We start from the raw sequence: 24,227 nt of genomic DNA, 5'->3' as shown, positions 1-24,227 counted from the left end.
TAACCGGACCTCTTCCTGCCGCGGCTGGTCCGCAGGAACCAGTTAACTGCTCTAGTCCTGTAGGACGACGCCATGCCTGGGCGTTAAACTCCTGATTCACAGTGAAGCGAAACAAACTGAAAGACTTGAAGGTACGGAGCTGATAGAGACACCAGCAGAGGGCGCCATGTCTGCTGCAGACAGGATGAAGGTGCTCCTCTTCCTGGCCTTGTTCTCCGGAGCGTCCGGAGCGCTGTTCACGCTGCTCTGCTGCGGGACGGAGTACTGGCTGCTGGCCGCCGAGTCCTGCGGCCGGACCCGAGAGGAGGACGACAGGAAGAGGAACACCTTAAAGGTAAAACTGTGAAAACACTACTGAGCCAATACGGCCAAAGGTACGTAAACTACAACAACGTAAACCCTGAACACCGGCAGCCCATCAAAGAATCACTGCTGTGTTCTTGGAATAAATGGCAAATAATTGGAATCGAGGTCCATTTGAGAGGATAAACATAATAAACTATAACCTACAGGTGTGGCAACATAATAGTGGAAAGACATCCTTGATGAGAGCCGTAAAGAACCAACTGATTGATATGTCCCACCAGTTCTTCAGGCTGGTTCTCTTGAGGTCAGGAAGAAATGTTAAAAAATTCACAAGCCTTAAAACAGCTATTTAAAAAATCACAGTGGAACGGGACTCCCAATTATTTGAGGAATAATTGAGGAATATTCACGTATTTATGATTCAGTAGGTTAGGAAGCGGAAAGACGTAGCGCCATTTAGTTTCCTTGGCGCTGATTGGCTGAGCCCTCAGATTCTAGCTGTTAGCTTATGTGCTAATGCTAAGGCGATTTCCACTCATTATTAGTGCATATTTGGTGTTTGGGAAATTAAAATAGAGTTTTTAGAGGAGATATCAAGTATTTCACCTATTCATGGTGGTCAACAGGGCCTTGCGGAGGCCTTTGAAGTCGCAGGTCCTCAAAGCCCCGCCGGACGTGAGTAATATGGGCCGTCATACCAATACCACGGTATATTCAGACCCATTCACTAAATTAGAATATTAAAAAGTCAAGTTATTATATACTTTTATTCAGATGTGTGAAAGCCTTTATTTCATTGAGTTATGATTTTTCAAATTACAGCTTCTCAAAACTCATTTAAAGTTAGAATATTACATGGGACCAATAGAAAGCTATTTTTAAAAACTGAAATGGGTTTATTTCTTGCCTAAAGGTTATTTCCGAAAGGTATTTTAATCTGATAAGCTATACTCATCCAGACGTCTATTTTAATTTATCGGATGTAGAGTGAAGTCTTCATCTGAAACCGTTTTTATTATTTAACTGAAACTGGAGAGAATCTGTATATTTGTCCTGGTTTTGACAGTTTACTCATCAAATATGGCGTCTGGTCACACCATGACTCCATATGAGACTTCCCGGTCTTATTGGTTGGGCATAGACGTTTCCTACAGAGTTTTCTGGGAAACAGAAAACTACTAAACGGCTCCTGTTGGGCAGGATTGTCCCACAGTGAAGTGATTCCGTTTGCAGCAGGAGCCAGTGTTCATCTGCTGAAGTTTCTGTCTCTGTCAGCCTGAGGACGGGGTGACGATGTTCCACCAGGGTCTGTTCTGGCGCTGCGTTTTCACTGCTGCCTCCTCTGATTTCTCCATCCTGGACTTCTGGATCAGTGAGAACCCCCGCTATGCTTTAGTAGATTTTATTTTATTTTTTTAAAGCATCATATGCCATCATATCAGTTTAAAGCTGCTTTTCTCCTTCCTCAGCGGGTCGGCCTGAGTCAAAGACCTGCCAGCCTGCCTTCCTCTTCCCGTTTCCTGCACCCCACCCGGACTGGACCGGCTTCCCCTCAGAGCCGTACCAACCCGCCTCCGCCATCGGTTGGTACACTCACACAGAGCGCACCCACTCTGACAATCCCCCACTGAATCCGTGTTTTGTTCAGTCTTTAGAACCTTCTGGAGCATCTTCCTCGTCTCGGGCGTGACGGCTGTCGTCATTGGTGGACTCCTGGTGCTATGTGCTGCTCCTCTGACCAATCGTAGCCTCTATAGCGCTGGGGGGGCTCTTCAGATCTGTGGAGGTAACAATCAGCAGAGTCTACCTGATACATCGTCAAAAACGTTCTGTATTTCAAAATAGAGATATTCTTACATAAATCACTAAAGCGTGCATTCATGGAATGTTTGTTGGAAAACAGAACCAGTAGTTGCCTTTAATTCATATAGAGTTTAAAAGAAAACTTTGAAAGTTCTTCAAAAATATGTGAAGACTTATTATTTTTTGATAAATCATTACTCTTACCCAGTAGTGGGTAAGCTGAGCTTGTTTTTTTTTTGTTTAGCATTTTAGCTTCTTTGCTAACTTTGAAGATGTTTGGCACACTTAGCTTCCCCTAAATACATTTTTCCAGACAAAACTGAACAAGTTCGAGGTGCGTTGGTAGGGAGGCTTTTGGAAAACCAACGTATCTGCGACAAAGGCTTTAAGCTCGAGCTTTAGAGTAATGATCTGCAAATATAAACTACACATGTAGCTTTAGGATGGGGCTTAACTTAAATGCTTTGTGTTTCTATGGCATGTAGTAGAGGTTTCACCAACAGCTCCAATGTCTGTGCTGATAATCCAAAAGTAATGTATCTTGTTCAAGATCCAAACTAATGTGTTTAAGGCCTAATGTTTGCTTCAATAGAATCAAAAAAGCTCAAACTGAGTAAAAAATATTCCAAGCACTAGCTTTGATTTCTATCTTGAGTTTAAAAAGAGTACAAAGCTGAATTAGAAAACCAAAGTACCGCCCCGATATATGAGCGTATTAAATATCTTGCTTAAGATTCAAAGACGCGTTTTAGTAAAATTAACTTTCTACAGGATATTCCTAATGTGACGGGCTTTTATAAAAGTGACGCCCTATAAAAATTATTTAATTGCAAGTTTCTTTAGAATTAAATATGTTTTTCTTTTGTTCTTAAAGGATAAAATTCCAGTTTCTTCGTCTAACAAGCAAACCAAGAGAAAAATTACAGCAAAATATCCCCATATGTATTTTTAGATTCCGTGCTGTTGGATGAAATGCTTCCATTCCGCTGGTCTCCTAAAATAATCGAGCGATAACAGAAGCATGTGATCCCGTAAAACGTTTTGTGTCCGGTGTTAGCTTTGAGTGAACGGCTGAAGTCGCAGACGGGCTTCAGAAACGCCTCCAGTTGAATCATCTGCAAATCTGGAAGTAAATGACAGACGGCAATTATATTTTGGGCCCAACATTTGCTGGAGAGGACGATAAAATAAGTTAAAGGAGTGAGCTTGAAGGCAGGCTTTGTATAAAAAAAACCCCGAAGCATCCGGTGAAAACGCTTCAAGGACGACTTCCCACTCCGTCATCTGCCAAAGATCAGCAAAAAATATATATATAACAAGTTCATGTCAGTCTGCGCACAAACAATTCTTTTTGTCATTTAATAGAAAAACAAACCAGCTTTGAACATGACGATTCCAACTAATAATAGTACAAACTGGCTTGTTTCTTCTTGAGACGGAGAGGAAAACATTACCCGCTGAGCCTTGGGAACAGCTGCGGGTTTCCAGCCCCGACGCGGCGAGGACAAAAGCCTCGTAAGCGACGCGGTGACAAAACGCGACAGGCGCGACACGAGACGGGGTTGAACTGAGGGACGGCTGCGAACGGGGGGGTTGGTTGTGAACACGCGGAGCTTCCTGAAACGACGATGTTGTCTGACTTCTGTCGGCTGCGAAACACAAAAGGCGCTGTCACGTCGTGACGCTTCGCTTTGCTATTGTCTCGGTTTTGTTTGGTTCTTATGAAGTTGAGGCGGGGGGGGGGTTAAAAGGCATTATTGACGATTGTTGTTGTCGTCTTCATTTGTCTCTGAGGCGTGTGCCTGCTGGTCGTCATGGCGATGTACCTGGTGTGGGTCCAGGTGCTGGACACCTTGGAGCAGTTCGCCGCCCATCAGCGCAGCGTCTCCGGCTGCCCGTCCTACCAGCTCAGTGTCCAGCAGGGCCCGTCCTTCCTCCTGGCGCCCGCCGCCGGCTTCCTCTGCCTGCTGGCCGGACTCCTCTTCATCCTGGTGGGGCGCGGCGTTCAGGGGGTCCGCTCGGACCAAACGATCCCCGGCCCGTCAGAAACCGAGCTGTGATGAGCGTGTCCTGTTCAACAAACTCTCTGGGACAAAAATGAAATTGTAGCATAAATTAAGAACAATTTATGCTACAGGTATTCAGTAATAACATTTTTTTAATCATCTTAAACCAAAAAAGAGAGAGACATAAATTAAAAGATATAGACACTTTAGGTTTACTTTATATTGTACAAATTGTTTCTTTATTTTTTAGAGAATAATTCTAGAAAAACGCTCCTGTTCTTCGAAATTATTCAGCTAAATGCCTGGAAGCTCAAAGAGAAGCCTTCTACTTTACACCTGTTGAAGTTGTTACTTGCATATTTTGTTACAATCATATCAATCTATGTACATATACTTGGAGTTAAGTTCTTTTTCTCACAAACTAGCAATTCTAGTCAAAATGTAATATCAGCTTCAGTTTGCCGAACTGAATCTTTAACCTGATTTATGATTTGCTGTTGACGTCCAGTGGAACAAAGCAGCTGAACGTCTGATCTATAGTTAGTCTTTGCCTTCCTACGCACTTCCTCTTGATTCTCATCTCCCTTCAGTAGTCAGTCTAGGCTTTCTCCCATTGACCTGGATTCCTTCGGTAGATCTTCCTCCTGGCCAACCAGCAAACTGACTTGTGAACTTCTGCGCCGCTCTAGACCTGTAGTTTAAACGGCGAGTCTAAACTACCCAGCGGATGAAGTGAAGGAAGTCGTTCAGTCCTTTTCAACCAGAAAGTTGGCAGAAGTTTTCGCCGTGGTGGATGGTTGTTTACAGCGCACGTGTTTCCCGTAGCTTCCTTCTCGGTCAAGCTGGCACGTTGCATATGTCACATTCAAACATAAATCAGATCCAAAATTTCAGCAGTCCAGCAAGCAAACTTTTCTCGATATTCAAAACTCCAGACTGTCTGGAGCTTCGCCTCCAGTGGCGAAGTGGCTGTTTTCTACCAAGCTATCACTCCTGGCAGTTTCTATGGAAACCTTTCTTGGAATTGTCAAATGATTTTGTTCTTATTCTCTTTACTTATTTGTGTTACGACTTGGTAAAGCTTCTACCTGGATAATCGGTTGTTCTCTCGAAGCATATCTTCCTCTGTTCATAATATGGAAATAAATTAAAGGAAGTTGTTAAGCAGGACTAAGGGAACCATAAAACTATCCTATCATTACCCCAACACCAGAATGACTCAAAATACCAAAACGGAGAACGTCTGAAATGGAGGTCGCAGTAGAACAGGAAGTTAATATAACACTGAGGATGACAGAGCAACAAAACTAAACAGGAAATTATTGCAAGACATTTCCTGTAATAACTTTAATTTTTGAAGCGAGTTCAAACAGCAATGTTGATATTTCCCTTAAACTAGTCTGATTCCTGAACAAAGGAACCATAAACAGTCTGTCCACCTTCAACCCAGCCTGCTAGTTGATGAGCTTCTTCTGCTTGGTTCTCCACTAATCTGCTCGAGAGCCCACAGAAATAGTTTCATTTTGTTCTGTTCCCATTTTGATCCAATAAAGTCACATTAAACTGATCCGACTCGGCTCGAGAAGCCGGTTCCCCTCCAGCCATCCGACAGGATTCAGGTAAAAATCAAACGGTCAAACACAGAAGTGGAAGTCTTCATTGAGTGTTGGTGACTATGGATTATTTTTCTAATTTATTTACCACATCCCATCGTGATTAGTCCTCCAGCTCTCTCGCTCTGCTTGTATTATCCCTGATGAATCGGTTTTGACAAAAACGTGGCGAGGAGTCCTTGGTTGGCGTCGCCGCCGAACGGTTTTCAGGGGCTGAGTAGATTGACTGTGACCGCGGCTGCCTGTCATCTCCACGTCAGGTTGAAACTCCGGGTCACAGAGATGGATATTACAATAAATTAGACTGTCATAATCCATTTTCTGACTGCAGGGCCACTTCAGAGGTGTGCAAGCCGGTGGCCAGCCAGGAGAGGGCAGTGTTGGTTCAGTTTGGTCCCCACATCCCAATGATGTCCATCAATATTACTGCGAAATGCAAAGTTGCACCGCTCACATCAGATTAGGCCTGCAAAGGCTTCTACATCTCTAAGTGATAATTATTTCAGTTCCTGAAGAACAGAAAGAAAAATTCTTCTGTATTCCTGAAGTTCAGCGTGTTTAACATGATATGAGGAGAAGGGGGCTGGGGGATGTAGCAGTCACACCTTTATAATTGGAAAAGGCAAACAGAAGTGAGACCCTGAAATGATAAAGTGACAAAAGACACTTCGCATCAGTGAGTATTTCAATATTCCTTCATGTCTGACGCTCCTGTTCTTATCCGTCCCTTTGCTTCCTAATCTCCGCTGCGAACTTGGTGAGCATAATTACACCTGAGCATGTCACGCTGGCTCGCCGCTCGTAAACGCCTCAGTCACCGCAAAAGTCCCTACCTTCTAATGAACACCAGGAGATGGAGTCAAATCGACGTTTGAGAACGTGGCAGATTCATTATTTGATCACAGAGCAGAATGCCAGGCGCTGCTGTAGCTGTCAACCGGGCATGCAACACAATCTCTGCTCCGCTATCTGCTCCTCACATCCCGTCACTCTGCGCTTTTGTCCTCCGGAGATGGAGCCGTCTGTCGCAATTACAACAGGACATCGTGAGGACACGAGCGTCCCGCTTCAAAAGACGACGGGACGTCTAAATTAGCTTCAATTGATACTAAGAACTGGTTCAAAACTACAGTCACCTCTCAGTTTGACGTTTGCGTCCAGTTCCTGGAAAAACATTTGCTCCCATCAGAAGAAACATCTTCATATCCGACAGGGAAATCCTGAAAGTCTCCTTTGGGATTTTATGGCAGAGTAAGACAAGCTATCTGGTCCTGAAGCAGCAAAGCAAGCCCTGACCATCACACTTTCACCACCATCATTTTTTTTTTTTTTTGGGTTCGCTTTAGGCCAATGGAACATGAGGCTTCATTTCTAGGAACTTCTGTTTGGTCTCATTAAAGAATTTGGCGAGTTTTCATCTGTTGGTTTGGAGCAAATCGACCAAGTTAGTTGGGTTTCATCAGATGTTGATGCTACTTATGCCTGGAACATAAGTAGCATGTTCCAGCTACTTAGAAGTTACCATTCTAACTTCTAATGGTAGTTACAAAGTCGGCCTTCTATCACCTGAAGAACATTTCCAGAATTAAAGGACTAATGTCTCAGCAAGATCTAGAGAAACTCATCCATGCGTTCATCTTCAGTCGTATTGATTATTGCAACATCGTCTTCACAGGTCTGTCCAACAAATCAATCAAACAGCTGCAGCTGATCCAGAATGCTGCTGCTGGCATTCTCACTAAAACCAGGAAGATAGAGCACATAACACCAGTTTTGAAGTCCCTCCACTGGCTCCATGTAGCTCAAAGAATAAATTTTAAAATACTGTTGCTAGTTTATAAATCACTGAACGGCTTAGCACCACAATACATTAAAGATCTGCATTTATTGTATCAACCTTCCAGACCTCTCAGGTCTTCCGGTTCTGGTTCTGCTCTGCATCCCCAGAACCAGAACCAAACGAGGAGAAGCAGCTTTCAGCTTCCATGCACCACAAATTTGGAACAAACTTCCAGAAAACTGTAAAACAGCTGAAACACTGACTTCTTTTAAATCTCAACTAAAAACCCATCTGTTTAGAATTGTATTTGAAATGTAATCAATTACAAATTTATTAATGGAACTTTACTTAATGCTGTGTTTTGATTGTTGATTCTATGTTGCACTGTGTTTCTGTCTTTGTAATGATGTAAAGCACTTTGAAATGCCTTGCTGCTGAAATGTGCTATACAAATAAAATTTGATTGATTGATCGATTAAGTTAATAATGGAGTGCTAACTTGCTAGCTGTAGCACATTTGGAGTACAGGCAAGCAATACAGTTGAATCTCCACCTGTCGTAAACTTACCGCTCTGCTCTAGTGAATGACCCAGTTGTTGATCCGTTTCACCAAAACGGGTCAAAAACTAGGAATCTCAAAGTGTGAATCCAGTGTTGCAGTTCTTGGACCACATCTGGACAAAAACTGATGGCAACAGTAAAGATTAGCAGACCCTGAGGACGTTGTGTCCACCTGTCCGTCCCGTTGGACGGAGACGCAGTCTGGTCCTGGTGCTGAGTAGAGACGGTTAAAAGAAGAGACGGGTCTGGTGTCGCTGCAGCAGGCGGAAGGTTCTGATGCTGATGGATCAGGATGTTTCTGTTCTCTCAGTGGAAACAGGTGAAAACAGAGACTGTTTTTTTTGGAGAGTTCTTGAAAATGACACCCCCAAAACGAGTTCCATGTATCTCAGGAACTACAAGGTGCATTTGACTGGTTCAGGTATCAGAATAAAAGTAATATTCCAGAGAATACTCCAGAGGTCTAAAAATCAACATTTGTATTACTGAGTAAGAGCAAATACATATGGCACTAAGTGAAAAAAGATATTTCTAATGGAATACATTGTGTAATGTGGCTTTTCCTTAAAAGCATGCAGTTGAAATCCAGAACCTCTAGCAATCCACAGTACAGGTTCTGCCCACTTACTGTGCCAAATTTCATTCAAATGAAGCATAGACATTTTTTTAAAAAGTTATTAGTTGTTGAAATTCCAGGCGAACATTCTAAATGTGCCATTTTTTGACGTTTTGGCACCATGTGTGCAATTACAAATTTCTATCTCTTTTTTTTTTATCTTTATTTTTCCCCCCAACTTATATCTTCCCATAAATATTATTTGCAAGTAATAACAATGGTTTTTGAAACAATGTAAGAGCGAAGTGCTACTTAAAAGCACCGTCCTGGGCGCCCTGGTTACAGGAGCTTTGAGCTTTGCGTCGGAAAAATCAAACCTACAGGGCCGATTTTCCGCAGCCCATTCGTTGATTTGGGTGATTCACACACCCAAATAGCCAATAGAATCAGGGTCCATTGCAAAATCCCATAGCAACATCATTCGCAATGAGCGAAAATGCATTTGCGTAAATGACCGGCGAGCTCCAGCTGCGCGCTAAAGTGAAGGAAGTCGGTCAGGAATAGATTATGGGAGTGTGGTGTGTGGTTCAGCGGCTAAAACTAGATTCAAAAAAATTTGATGTTATTCAAATAGAGCATTGAGAATTTGTTTAGGGGCAGTTAAATCAACTCCAGTATGTGCTTTACAAGTAGAATCAGGAGAGATGCCATTATGTACCAGAAGACAACAGATCACGGTTAATTATTGGATACATTTAAAAGGACATAATGAAGATCATCCAGTTAAGAAAGTATTAGAAAACTGTTGGGAAAGAGGAAAGGAACAAGTTAATATATTTTGGGTGAGTTAGGGATGACATTTAATGTATATAACAAAGAATTTAGTCCAACAGTAGTGTGGCCTTTGAGACCTTCATGGACATGGAAATACATTAATATAGACAAATCATTATCAAATATTAAGGAAAGAAATATAACAGATATCTGCCAAGAATTTTATAATCACATACAGAATAAATATAGTGATTATTTGCAAATTTATACTGATGGTCCGAACCCCCCCCCAAAATGAAGCGACTGGTATAGCAGTAGTGATTCCTCACTTAAAGATTAATATTTCAAAAAGTACATCTAATCATCTCAGTATATATGCAGTAGAATTATGTGCTATATTATTAGCTTTAGAATGGGTGGAGGATACTAGTATAAATAAAATAATAGCTTGTAGCGATTCGTTATCTGCACTGTTGAGTATTGGAGAAGGAAGTACAAATAATCATCAAAATATTTGATATGAGATTATGGCTGTTCATCATAGAATATGTGAAGAAAATAAAAACGTAATATTATTTTGGACTCCTGCTCATGTGGGTATTTTGGGTAATGAAAGAGCAGATAGGTTGGCTAAGGAGGCAGTTAAAAAAGAAGATATTGATATGATAGTAAAGTTATCTAAATCTGAAGGCAAAAGTATAGTTTTTCGAGAAAGCAAGAAGATATGAAAAATTAGGTGGGATAATGAAATAAATAGAAGGCATTTAGGATACAAAATACAGTTGATGTAGTAAGGATTAGAGGAATAAACAGGAGGGAGGAGATAATTATAAATAGAATAAGAACCGGTCACAGTTTTTTAAATGGAACTCTATTTAAGATGGGGAAACATCTTACTGGTTTATGTGGTTGGTGTGATGCTGTAGAAACGATGGAACATGTTTTTATTAGTTGTAGAAAATATGTCCATCAAAGAAGATTATTAAAAACAGAATTGAAATTTGAGAATGTGGTTGATCAGTTAAATAGTATTGAGGGGAAAAAGAAGATTTTTCGTTAAAAAAATTAAAAAAAAATACCGGGATCATTATGAGAATTTGAGGTATAGATATTAGGATCCAATAGATGGCAGTAGTGCAACAATAATTGATGCAAAATGCCGAAGAAGAAGTTTATTTGCGGTATCCACGGAGACAGAAAAGTTGAAAATAGTGAGGAATCACGTCAGTGTGACACAAGGACAATAGAATACAAGACAAGAGTGGAAATATTTACTCTAACATGGATTATGAGGATGACACAGCAAAGGTAGGACTGAATTTATGTTTTTAGCTTCGTGAAATTAGCTGTTTTTTGTTTGTTTGTCTTCTTTGGCTGCTGGTTCAGCGAGTTTTGCACACAGCCTGTTGATTCCGTTATTGTTGGAAATACAGAGCTTTGGTTTTAATCGCTGCTATTTTGTGTGAGTGTCGCCGTGTTGCGCTGTCGTTGCTGCGTGTTCACCAGGTGTGAGTTGTTAGCGTCTAATTAGCCTCTAGTTGTTTTAAAAAAAAAATAAAAAAATCATAAAGCTGATTAGTGTTGGAACTGGGTGTTGTTGAGGTAGATAATTTTTTTAAAATTAAAAATTTATTATTATTTTTTTTTTAATCGCCCCGCAAGGGGTCTTTTTTGTGGGCTCTCATGTCCCTTTTTTCAAAGTAGGCTGACATGAAAGGGGAAGGAGAGGGGGGAAGACATGCGGTAAACGTCGTCGGGTCCGGAAGTCGAACCCGCGACAGCCGCGTCGAGGCTACGTTTGCCTGAATGTGCGTCGCGCTAACCCCTCCGCCACCACGGCACGCCCGAGGTAGATAATATTGTTATCAATTAGATGATCTTTTGTCCGTTACATGGATATGCAGTGTATTGGTTATTGTATAATTTTGCGCTTAGATTGATCTCGGGCTGCTAGTGACGTCAGAGTTGAGCTTCCGTTAAGAGCTGGACCCCTCACCCCCCCCCTTACTGCTTTGTCTCCACACAACCCCAGGGGCAAACCAAGGAGTGGGCGGGGGCAATTATTCAGTCCTTTGCTCAGCCAGGTAGCATAACTGAGACAACCGCGATGCAATGATGCACCTGGACAGCAACTCATCAGTTCAGCCATGAAGGTGAGATGGTCAACAGTTGAGGAAGATGACCAAACCGGGTCCTTTCCACCAAAAAATAAAAACTGAAAGGAAAAAAAAAGAAAAAAAAAGTTTATCTACATAAGTACAGATGTGGAAGAACCAGAGTGCTGGTTCTGTTGGACCTTAGTGCAGCATTTGACACCATAACATTACATTGAAACGACTGAAAAGTTGGGTAGGACTCTCCGGTCCAGCACTGGACTGATTCGAATCTTGTGTGAAAAACTGGGATTTCTTTTGTCGATGGGTAACTTATCATCAGAGCGGGTTTGAATTATCTTTCTTTTTTCCATCCTAAATTGCTGTTGACAAGTCAGTCCAGTTGGTGGTGGTAATGCACCATCATAATTGGTCTGCCCACCACCATTAAGCACAAGAAGAAGTAATTTAGCGTGATTTGTGATTGCTGCGATTATTTATCTGTAAGTTGGATTTTCTAAATTGTTTATATTTTCCCTGATAAAGTTATTGAAGGCACTTTTGCATTTCAGCGGATAAACGGCAGAGCGATGGACAAACGACGTTTTGTTTGGCTGCTGGACTCCCGAAGCATCTGAGACAGAAATGGCTTCAGAAATCAGCAGCACATGGAAGCTGGACATTGAAAAGAATCGCCACAATCACGTGAGGATCTGCTGGATTCATTATTAAGGTAGGAGAAACAACAGCTGGAATGGCACCGAGAAGACTTCTCAAGGTAAGAACTGCTGTGGGTGGTTGCTAAAGTTGTCGATGCTAACGGTGTTGTCGATGCTAATGGTGTTTACAGGAAGTTTAAAAAAAATGGCTGCCAAAGCTTTGGAGAATATAATTAAAAATCAGCGGGAAGAACGTTCTCTCTTAAAGTCATTCAGAGGTTTAGTAACCTCTGAATTATGAAGGTTTCATAAACCTTCACAAAATATCTCAATATTAAGTGGCTTTTCTGACAAAAGTAAAGATGAGACCAATGTATTTTAGTTACAACCAATATAGTTCATGTTCTACAACAATTTGTAAGTTAAACAATAAATATTGTAGGTCTTTTTTGTGTGTTTTTTTTTCTTTTCTAGCACCTGCTTTAGTTAAAGAGGGACCAGACCCTAATACCCTAAGAGACTAGTTGTGGGAGTTCAATTATTTCACACTTATTTCAGTTTAGTTGTAGCACCTTCTTTCCTGTAGGGGGCATCGGCTGAGCTACTGCTGTACATAACTCCATGTTCTCCCTCTGGAGATGATCCAGAGAGCCCTGCCTCTGTTTTTAACCCTGTTTTTCTGGCAGACCAACCTACCAACCAATCAGCTTAGATCTGAACTGTTCAGTCGTGTTTCCGTCCTAGATGAAAATGTTTAGCCAAGTCGAATAACAAACTGATCTTGATGCAGTGTTTGATTATTATGAATGCTTTGTTCCTTTTCTTTTTGTTGTGACATGTCTTGTGAATTTGTGTTTGAATGAACTGAATTGTGTTTGTGACGGCGTGTCACATGTTGAAAGCAAAGTGCATCACCTAAATCAGGTTCTGGAGGAAAATCCTCTGCTTTTTCTTCCCAAAAACTCCCACACCAAAATGAAGAGCGAACCCCTGATCCGCACTAAGCTAAAAATTAAAAACACCCCACTAAATTGATAACCAACACCCCCTCCCCTCCCCCACACACACCAAAATGAAAACACCAAACCCTTAATCCCCCAAGAACCAGAAACACCCCCATGCCAACATGAAAACCAAACGCCAAATTAAAAAGCTCCTAACTCCTCCACAGCAAAAATAATTTTTGAAATTAAATGTATTGTAAAAAATAATTTGAACTGTAAATGAAAATATAGCCCTATCCGCAAATGAGAACGTTGCTTCAACAATAAGAACCATGAGCTGCCCTCCATATGTGTGACAGTCACAACAATTTATTTTTTGATAAACTACCATTTTATTTTATTTTTTTGCCTCTTAATACAGCTGGGCTTGCCTCTTGTCCAAGACTCAGAGCTACTGATCCAGGAGCTCTGAGTCCGTTTCAGGTTTTGGTCTTTGTTGTAGCCATAATCAATATTCCTGATTCACGCAGGTATTTGGTTGTGAATGGGAAGAGGGGTTTCATGGCCCTCACTGCTAGATACAGAAGTATTTTTCTTTTATATACTTTTCCATTACCGCCCATTGTATCCTTGCACCAGGCTTGTTCTTCTGTTTATTAGAGCTTGTTAAACAACTGATGGACCCTCCATCACATCCCTGTCCTCTTATCGTGACATCTGTCTCGCTCGTCTTCAGGAGGCTTAAGAACCTCTTGGGCTCAATAAAGATCTACTACTCCGAACATTTAGTCATGTTAGGATATCTGTTTAAGGCTTTGTGAAAACCTTGGAGGGGAAAATATAAGAATCTTCCTGAAGTTGCTACACTAAGAGCTAATTCTAGCTGGGTTTCAATCAAGTATTTTCCAACTAAAAAGAATCACTTTGTTTTTTTCCTGTTCTGCAGTAAATGTGATTCTTCTGATGTCCAGCAGCAGTGTGTAGCCCACACTGCTGCTAGTTTGGGCTACACACGACTCGCAATAGAAATGACTGATCATGCCACAGTTGAAGATGCAACTGCTAGCATTTAGCCTGCCCTTCAGAGAAGCTAACTGCTCTTTAGGACAACATTGGGATCCAAAGACGCGAGTTGCTTCAAGACTAGAGCCACATGTGTTGTCAGACCTTTTTAGAACCTTTCAGAACAAAGTTGACCTCGTGTTGGAGTGTTTGCTTGCAGAACTTTCAACTGGAACTAAATATCTGTCTCCGTGAAGTCAAACAGGTCCTGCAGAGTCCAGACTCTTTAGGACTTTAAAAATACTGAGTTTTCAAGTCAACACATGGCTTTGATTTGAATCAAGTCTCTGACTGGGTCTTTCTTTCCTTGATTTGCTGGTTCGGAATGACTCAGATCAATATCAGGAATAAAATGTCCCGATCGGGTTGTTAGTTCTGGACTGATCAATGTGGTGTCACGTAAAACAGGCAACCTGCTTCTAGAGCAGGGAATGTAGAAATCAACATTCTAGAAATAAGATTTTGTCCACATCACAGCGATAGTGTGGTAGACTTGGTTCAATTGGGGACCAAAAATGCACCGTTTGTTCCATTTTCATCCTTCACTTCACTCAAACCAACCAAACCCAAAATACTAAATCTCATGTGAAATAAATTGCTTAACGTATTAAATTATATTTTCCAATATATTGCCATATATTTTTGTTTCGTAAGGTTATCAGGCAATCGGATTGAAACGATCTGCTGGACGACCTGCCTTTTTAAAATCATTTCTAATATTGTACTTGGAACCTTTCTGGAAGTTTCCGACTAAAATTCCTCCAAGGTCATATTGGTGAGTCTTCCAGGAGTTCCCAGTAGAATCCACGACACCACCACCGATGGCCTCTCTGGGCTCAGGAAAGGTCAGAGTTCATAGGTCAACACTAAAAGACGAGGCAATAAATGGTTGTCGATCCACTGTACCCTCCTCAGTGGGGCCTCTGATCCAGATGTTCCTGCCTCGCATCCCAGAGATTAAATCCAACTGTCATCCATCCATCATGGCTTTCATCTAAGACAGCTTTTCCTAGCAAACAGAAGGAATCATCAGCTGACGGAGGCTTTAGGTGAGGTTGATGGGATAAGTTGGCGATCAGAGAGTGAATCACTTCCCAATGTTGCCCATGGTGGTTTTCTGGCTAGACGTCTAATGAGAGCCAAGGGAGCAGCTGCTCGTCTCTTCCCACCAGTTTACCAGAGGAGTGTTTATATTGAGTTAATGTCTCAGCTGCAACCATCACAGCCTCTCCTTGACGTCTCAATCCAGGCCAAAACTAGCTGGAAGATGTGGCTAATCCATCCAAAACCCAACCCAAAACTAAACCTGATTTCTGCCTCTGTTCCTTCAGACTTGGCTTCTGCTCTAATCTGAGAATTTTTCATTAAGTTTGTGCCAGGACTAATTTTGTGAGGAATGAATACAGATGTCAGGATGCCATCGGATCCCATCGCAGGGCCTTTCATGAGATAACAGGCTTTAGTCACAGAATTAGCACCACTGAAGGGGAAAAAATGAACCAGATTACTTCTCAGGGCTGCGAGAGTGGAAAGCACGGTGATATTAGACCTGCCCTGCCAAATCACAAATCTATTTCCAACACTCTTATTAATTATCAAACTAAAGCTGCTGTTGCATATTGATTCATCAGCGTGCCCGCTTGCATTATCTTCCATTAAGCAGGGAAAAGAATGAGATTATGTGGAGCCTTTGGGGGCGTTTGAGGAATCCTGCAAGCTTTCTAAACCCGGTTAGGGACAAGCTGGAAACACGGGGGCTCCAGCGCCATCTTAAGCTCTAAATTTGATTATTTTCGGGGAACATTTTTCAATTAACGCAACAGTTACAGCTGCAAATATACTGTCGTCTACATATGTTGTCGTGTGCAAATCTGTTCATTCAAATGTCGGGGCAGAGGGTGATTAGAGGCAACCACAAGGAGTCTGGCTAATGCCGTTATTGAATTCTGTAATTTTGCGTCACATGACTGCTTCATGCATGTAGCCTTGGCTTGGCCAACTCCCAATTGGCTGTGCTTGTTTGGGTGTCACAACTTTCAGAGTAGCGGTTGTTTATCTGGTGTTGATATGACCCCATATCTCATGCTGCCCTGGGGATCAGCCCATCTCAAAATGCTGGATATTTCTGAAATCATTACACAGTGCAATGCTTTTATGATTCTTTAGTGTTATGAGTTAAGTTGTTTACATGAGTCTACCTTCAGAAGGCGTTCATGTCATGACATTTGCCATGAAACTAAGCATTTCATAAACAGACAATGGCCCAGAAGAAAATACCTGAATAAGATCAGCATGAGAAAACGTTTTCAGGAAATCACCAAACGGAGTAAGAACAAACTGAAATGCAAAAGTGACGCGGAACTTTCCAATCATAGCAGCACCTAAGTTCACCAGATTGAGACACCTAATTGATTGAATCATAACTCCATCCGCGCTGACCCAGGCATTTTTCGGAGAATTGTTTCACACCAAACTTGAAACGGAGTCTTCGGTACAGTATGGTGATGATCCGACGGCCCGCCTGGGAATATGAAGGAAAGTGTTCCAACCCGGTCCCTACGAGCCGAAGCGTTGGATACACACTTCAGGAATAATGAGACCTCCAACGGTGTGACACCCATTTCACACATGGATGGCATCTGTGATTGGGAAACATATGTTTGTATTGATGTATAATTATGAGCATTGAGCTTCTCCACTTCCTCGGAAGTTGGTGGGAAGGATTGCGCGGCGCGAATGATTGACTGCGGCGCAATAAAAGACAAAAGAAACGCGACCGGGAAGAACATCAACACCCGCCGACTGCACTCCATCTTTCTTATTTATACAGCGTGAACGCAAGTCGCTGCCTGTCCGGAACCGGTGTCACCAATTCATCTTCAGCTTCTGCATCACCTCCGCACTGCTCAGGTGAAACACAGGTTGTGGAACTGGAAGCTGCTGAATATTCAAGAGGTGTGAAGCCCAATGCTCGGCTCCAGGCTCTGAACAGAGCAAGGAGGAGAAGGTGCAAGAAAAACAAAAAGGGCAGAGGAGGAAACCTGAAAGATTAACAAATTTAAGGGTAAAGTGGGATGGAAATGAGAAAAAAGGAGAGATTGGAGGAGGGAGGGGCAAAGCTGTTAGGAAGGAAAGTCTGAGGGGTAACGGAGGGTGGGGGCTGGCGTCGAGGACGACGAAATGAGACCAAATTTTCCTTGGCAATCTCAGTGTTCCTGCTGCAGGTGCTGGGGCCATTTCACTAACGCAGGGCCAGACGCGAATGTCATTAGTTCCTGAGCCCCAGGTGAATTTGCCACAGTTCCACATGATTAACCCAGATAATTGTGTGTTGATAGCGAGCATGGTCGATGGAATACAATTTTCGGGCCCAGATTCCTAAACAAACAGCTCAGCAGCAGCAGCGAGTCAGAGTGAGGGGATAACGGCAGGTTATCCGTATGTACTGAGGTGTACAGAAACACAGACAGGAAGGAGCACAGTGGAAGTGTTTTATCTGGTTTTTGTCATTTTAGGGATCAAAACATCTCCGTTTGAAGTAAATCCCTTGGCGTCATGATGGTTTTTCATTGCTCAAAATAAGGATTTTATTTGTTCAATGTTTCCCAAAATGGAGAAAAAAGGAAAACATTGTACTTTATCTAAAATACAAGCATATATATTTTTTGTGATGTATTAAGATCTTCTTTTTCCTTCTGTTTCAAAACAAGAAGAATTATCTTAAATGCTGTTAGCAGCTGAATTCCTGTTAGCTACTGGCTAACAATAAAGAACTTGATTTTTATTTATTTTTTTAATCATACCACAATGAGAAGATTGTTGAAGGTAATATTTGAAGCTAAACATTAACATTGCCAGTCTCCCATTGGCTAATGATTAACTGTAACTAGTTTCAAAATCTGGTTGTTTTTACACTGGAATTTGTCCCTATTTTAAATAAAGTATTTCACTGACTAAAAATGATTTAAAATATTCTTTCAACGCTAATTAAACTGGAATTAACACAGGATTTGAAACTAAATGTTGCTAAATAGGAAACGTGATGCATGCTAATCTTTATAGTTACTTTCTTTGACATAAATGTGTAAAATTAAGAGTAACAGCAGGAAACCAACAGCATTTCTTTAGCGCTGAATGAACAAGACTTGTCAAAAATAGCATTTCAACATGAAACTGCTGCCTTCATGTTTTTATCGCAAAGTTTGCAGCCATTAAATTTAAATATCTACCAACTTGTATAATTTAGTTCAGTTATAGTGAATTGAAACAATTCCAGTAACATTGCTTAAAAATAATAAACTTCATTTCTGAAACTAACTTCTACTGAAAGCCTGTTTTACTTCAGTATGTTTGATCTCACTGAACAAAACCTGCTGAGTGAGCAAAGGAAGATTCATTTCCTGGCTTATGTGATCTCGAATGCAGTGGATTCATCAACAGGGTGTGAGAATTAGCCAGAGGTGAGAGACGAACTCTGTGCTGAGTAAACACACTCAGGATACACACCAAGAAACCTGCAAGGTGAACAAAATACATACATGCATAGCTGATATTAAGGCACAGTAGTTTGGATTTAGTCGGCCATATTGTCCTGCAAACCCTGTAAGTCTGTAGAAGAGCTGAAGGGATGAAGAAACGGTCAAATATTATTTATTTAGTTCATATTGTACATTTGAACAATATATGTAAAAAAAATATACATGTGTAATATTTTCAGCAACCAAGTCTCCTTTCTGTTCCCCATCCTCAGTAGTGAAAACTGAAATAAAAATCTGAACTTTTCAACTTGGACCAAAAAAAAAAAAAAAAAATCAAAATTGGAAAAAGAAGGAAGAAATTAAACACCTATCAGAGAGTAATTTATGACAACTTGATCACCAGAGAAGAAAACATTAAGGATAAAACTTATACTGTTTAAATGAAAATTTATTTGATCACAGTTGAAACCAGAAGTTTGCATACAATGAATAAAGCGACAAATTAATTTCATTACTGTGTGAAATTCAATCAGACCAAACTTCTCTAGTTTTATATGAGCTAAATCACAAAAATCATTTTTCTTTGCGAAATGCCACAATAATGAGCAAATATGAAATTGAGTTCTTGTCAAATATGAATGGTAGGGCTTTACATACTCATTCAGTAAATTAGGATATTAATAAAACGTTCATTAAATTCATCATCTCAGTCACACATTATATACAGAACAATTAGACAAAGATTGTTTCAAGACCTTTATTTCTCTTAATTATGAGCAATTTCTGCTAAAGGCAAATGGAAATAGATTTGCGGTTAGAATATTACACCAGACGCATTAAAAACAAAGAAAATACAGTCGATTAACTTTCTAACCTGTGTAAAGCCGCATAGACTTGAAAATGAACCATGTTTGTTTGTCATAGCTTTGGTTAAGCTGTACCTCCAACTTTTGTCTGTGAGGTTTGCCATAGCAAATGTTGATGTCAATATCCGAACATTGAAAAATAAAATAAATAAATATGGGGGAAAAAAAAGGATGAAAATTTGCTTTTAATCTGACAAACGAGACCCATAGGGACGTATATTCCTATTTATTAAATACGATTGTACTGACTGGAAGAACTCCTAAAATGTTTGCTGCCTTAAACTACCAGTAAGTTAACAAACTTTACACTGACTCGCACTCGGCAGTGAATCCAGTTTAAGAAAATACGTTGTGCAAAGGCCGTTAGTACTGTGTTTTTTTTATTTATTTATTTTTTTTTAAGTGAAAGATGTGAAGAAAAAAGTCTGAGAACAAAGCCTCCTGCTCAATCTCATCTGAGCACAAACCCGCCGTTGCATCAGGTAACAAAACAACCCAGTTTAACCAGAGGTGCGCTCCCTAATCTTGTTTTGGCACATCCGTGAAGTCCCCGGCAGACGAGGCGCTCGCCTTCAACGAGCGCCGGTAACGCTGCATCAAAGAGGAGGATGAGCAGGGAGAAACGCTGGGCTCCGTGTTCCCACCAGGAGAGATAAACCAGACAGGGAGCCAGGTGTGGAGGGGAGGAGAAGAAAAAAAAAAAAAGAGGAGGAGGAGGAGGAGGCCGCCAATCTCCCCGCTGCATGCTGGGAGTTGAACCTGGCAGGAGGAGCGAGCGGCGCTGTCGCTAAGTGAAAGGGATAATCCCTGTGTGACGAAGAGGAGAGGTGGGGGGTTCATGATCCCTCCTGTGTTCCTCCGATTCCACTCCCAGCCAGGTTTGTTTATTAAGACGATAAGCCCCCACGGCGCACGCAAACCTGGGAGGAAGTGATGCGGCGTGAGGGGAGGTTCTGCTGGCTGCAGGCCCAGGCAAAGAGCAGCGGATCAGAACCACGCAGCACCTTGAGATACAGCTGCATGTCACATACTTCCTGCTTTCAAAGACAGAAAGGCTTCTCTGAATCTTGATCAATCCGCAGCAGGATTACCGATCTGCTCTTTTAATATGTAAACATCTGAGATCGGTAAATGGAAGTGATGAGGAGAAAGAGGATTTGTAGAACCACGAGGCCAGCAGCTGCTCTGGAAATGCCAGACTGGGACAGATTTAAGAGATAAAACCTTTTCAGCCTGGGCATCCCACTTCCTCTGCAGATTTAACGATCCAGCACGCCAGAACGCCCACATTATTTCATACACATTCTGCTCTGTTGATGTTTTTATTCTTACCTTTAATGAAATTTTTGGATCAAAGTTATTTTTTGAATTTGAATATGGGATCCAACTGGATTAATTTGGAGACAAAATGGAGACAATTGAGTTAAACTTGAAGACCGTGTCAGCTCTACAAATATACAGGTTCTTGCTTTGGTTGCTTTGGTTTGGACGTATTAGGATGAAAAACATAATTTTTCCTCATGAACCTCTTGTGGAAACGGTTCAGTACTGGATGAAAATTTGGAAAAGGGACGTTGCAGCCAAAAGCTACTATTAGTGCAGTTTGTATTGGTGGGGAAATGATTTGGACTTCTCAGTTTTTCTTTGAAAAAACCTGGAAACACAACTTTTAACTACTTCCTGTAAAGCAAAAAGCAAAACAAAATGACACACATCACCTTCAAGAAGACATCCCCAAGGTGCAACATGGCTGTGGCAGTATTATGCTGTGTAAACATTTTTCATAATGTTTTATACTGGAAAAATATAGAAATAAACTTGAGTGAGAATAAAATGTATATTCTGACAAACTGATAGATGTGCTTGAAATAAAACTCAAGATTAAAATTAAACATTTGTTTCTACATTAAAGTACAACAAATGGGAACACTAATAGCTCATACTAATAAAAAGCTCAGTTAAGAACACAACGTTCCTTTATACATCTAAAATAAGCAGTTTGAAAGCAGCATAAAGACCCGACACAAAATCACTATCAATGAACTGCTCAGTTTTATTTGCTCTCTTGCGCCTCAACTAACCCATAGAAACTTATTAGTTTATAATCAGTCGATTAATAGTTATTACCTATTTAGAAGGAGAATGTTTAGTTTGTTTTTATTGAAAGTCTTTTGAAATTCAAGCAAAAGCTGAACTATTTAGCACCACTGAGTTTAACTCCATTATTTGTGGTGCATTTCAAATTCTGGAGTGTTTTTGAGTGTTTGCCCCAATCCACAGTGGAGTTGCGTTTTGCTCCCCTTTCAGGCCAATCTCTTGTCCCTGATGAACATCCTTGGGCTAACGAGCGTCTCATCGATTCGTTAGGACATGGAAAGATAAGAGAAGAACCGTTGAGGGGGGATAAAGGAAGGAGGAGATGGTGGTAAGAAAAGGAAAGAGCAGCCATATTGTGAAGTTAAAAGGTCTTTGGGTTGTTCCACCTGCAAAGGAGATGGGATGAAACACCTTATTATGTGTTAAATGTCAGGCTTGGATTGTTAACAGGCTGCTCACTTGTATGACTGAACAATGATTCACCCAGCTGGAACTGTTGCGGGCGACAGCAAAGTGTGCTGTTCGTGTCACATTACCACTGTACCTGTGAGGAGCCGCTGCTAACTTCCTAATGATTTCATCTCCGTTTCATCTGCTGGGGTTCTGCTCGCTAACGGCGCCCAAACCAAACCTGACTAACGCAAACTTAGCTCAACAAACACTTTTTGCTTTATGGTTCTGTTTCTGCATACTATACCATAGTAATTATATCTCAAACTTTGGCTAAAAATGCTATTGTTAAATTTACAATGAAAAGTTAAATATTATTTTGAAAAAAAAACAACCCTGATTTTTAGCAGTGACTACAAACAAAATTTAGACAGAAACATCTCCAAGAACTGGAACATTTCTGGAATCAAGTTAAATCTTCATCAGCAGAAGGAATCTGGTCCATGTGTAAACCTGCCTAGATCACAACCTGAAGACTAAAGTTTTGAATTTTGAGTAAAATCTCAATTCACAATAAAATACCAAAATGCGCAAAAAACACCAACTGTGTTTAATTGTTAAGTGAGTGAGCTTTTCAGCCTCAGTCTGGATAGCTTCTTTCAACGTTTTGGATTTCACTTCCTTAATTTCAGGTAAGAGCGAATACGGTTTCCCTTAAGGTACCAATAAGTCGGCCAGTGAAGTCAAGCTTTACATTAATGTTTTTGCTGTAAAACATTTGAGAATTTGGTCTGGTCTAACAAAATATTAGCGACATATTCGTCTCAGCTGTAATTCTAGACCTTATATAATATTTAAAGGGAAGATAAAATATGTTTAGGCAGTCAGGTTTGGATCAAGCCAAATAATCATTGCCTAGCTGGTAGTCAATTGTCTTTCAAGTGCATCTTCAAGGAGGGAATCGCACCACTAAATACAAATAGGCATAATCAAAAATCTGCCATGGATTTGTTCTGTCCTTCCTCTCATTAGGTGGATGGAAATCAAATTTTACTACAGCAGATCCCTCCATTATGCCACCCACATCCACCGAGGGGAATTAAATCCTTTGTAAATATCAAACTAAGACCTCCCAGTCACAACAAGGACTCTCCTTGATGGCTGTCTCAAAGCACCAGCTATCAGATGAGACGGCTTGCTTGTTTGGGGGCTGCTGAGAAGAGTGACTAGGATGAGAGGCAATTTTTCTTAGTGTCAGCGATAAAAATCCATCTGATTGAAATTGCAGGCCATTATGATATGAGAAGTAGAGTGCTAGAGAGACGGGCAGAAAGAGAGAGTGGCTGCACAATTGCTGAGCTGCTCCTTTCTTTTCATTTTCAGATGAAAGCTAATTACTCTGTGTGGCGAGAAGACAGGGCGGCGTGCACGGCGCAGGAAACGGGGAGCCGAGGTGGTTAATTGGGGTGTGTGATTACACAGGGCTGTAGTTAGAGGGAATTAGGCAACAACACACTCGGTAGCACAGCTCATCATGGCAAGAGTGAAAGGAGCAGGCAATAACGGGTTGATATCATCTCCACTCAGCAGACCTGCCCTCAGCAGCCACTCCATGAGCCCCACACATGGGGATTTGACTTGGAGATTGGAAAGGAAATATGAGCTTTGCAGATAATATTCACCTCCATTCTCTCCATTTATAAGAGATCTTAAGAGACAGTTGGCCGTTTTGATGGACATCAAGATGGAAACAAACTGGTGAAGGTGTTTGAAACAGAAACTGAAGCATGGAGGTTGCCAGTCATTTGGAAACGAGACAGTAAATATGTCCTTGAAATCAAATATGAATCAACTTACTAAGGACTTTAATATTGGAGCAGGATCTGGATTTAACTGTTTTGAGGCTGTTTTCCCATCTGATAATCTGGTAGACATCAGGCCTACCGGTGGCCAAGCTGCAACATTTGTTCCATTTCCGGTTGGTGTGGTTCTCTTTCTCTCTGCTCTGAGTCAAACCAACCAAACCCTTTCACCAACCTGTTCCCCTCCTCGCCTGTGGTGGTGCTGCACCAAGAACCTCCAACGGAAGGTATGAAAACCTCTGAAGAAGACACAGAGAGGTACTTTCTTCTTCACCCAAGGAAAATAATCTCTTCATGTTGTGAAGGCAAAAAGACCAATCTGTTTTTCTCCTCATCTGTGGGGGCCACAAAAGCCACTGAAGGAGTGTAGCCCTAGC

At 41.2% G+C, this 24,227-nt stretch overlaps 1 protein-coding gene across 1 annotated transcript; it reads left to right on the top strand.

The window, feature by feature from the left end:
- The first annotated feature begins 23 nt into the window (after positions 1-23).
- LOC116716090 (transmembrane protein 182-like) lies at positions 24-7,356 on the top strand. Its single transcript, XM_032556876.1, has 5 exons — positions 24-334; positions 1,582-1,678; positions 1,776-1,889; positions 1,955-2,092; positions 3,904-7,356. The coding sequence occupies exons 1-5, from the start codon at positions 167-169 to the stop codon at positions 4,167-4,169; spliced, it is 783 nt and encodes a 260-aa protein (XP_032412767.1). The 5' UTR covers positions 24-166; the 3' UTR covers positions 4,170-7,356.
- The last annotated feature ends 16,871 nt before the right edge of the window (positions 7,357-24,227 follow it).

Source organism: Xiphophorus hellerii, chromosome 24 (genome assembly GCF_003331165.1).
Source record: "Xiphophorus hellerii strain 12219 chromosome 24, Xiphophorus_hellerii-4.1, whole genome shotgun sequence".
Taxonomy (NCBI): domain Eukaryota; kingdom Metazoa; phylum Chordata; class Actinopteri; order Cyprinodontiformes; family Poeciliidae; genus Xiphophorus; species Xiphophorus hellerii.
The sequence above is the reverse complement of the archived record's forward strand: the minus strand, read 5'-3'. Positions and strand labels throughout refer to the sequence as shown.

What these genes read in the sequence shown, in the direction of transcription:
- LOC116716090 (XM_032556876.1), top strand. Translation starts at nt 167, where the DNA reads ATGTCTGCTGCAGACAGGATGAAGGTGCTCCTCTTCCTGGCCTTGTTC. An exon ending in GGAAGAGGAACACCTTAAAG is followed by an intron (nt 335 to 1,581) that starts GTAAAACTGTGA and finishes TGTCTCTGTCAG; the next exon opens with CCTGAGGACGGGGTGACGAT. An exon ending in GGCTCTTCAGATCTGTGGAG is followed by an intron (nt 2,093 to 3,903) that starts GTAACAATCAGC and finishes TTTGTCTCTGAG; the next exon opens with GCGTGTGCCTGCTGGTCGTC.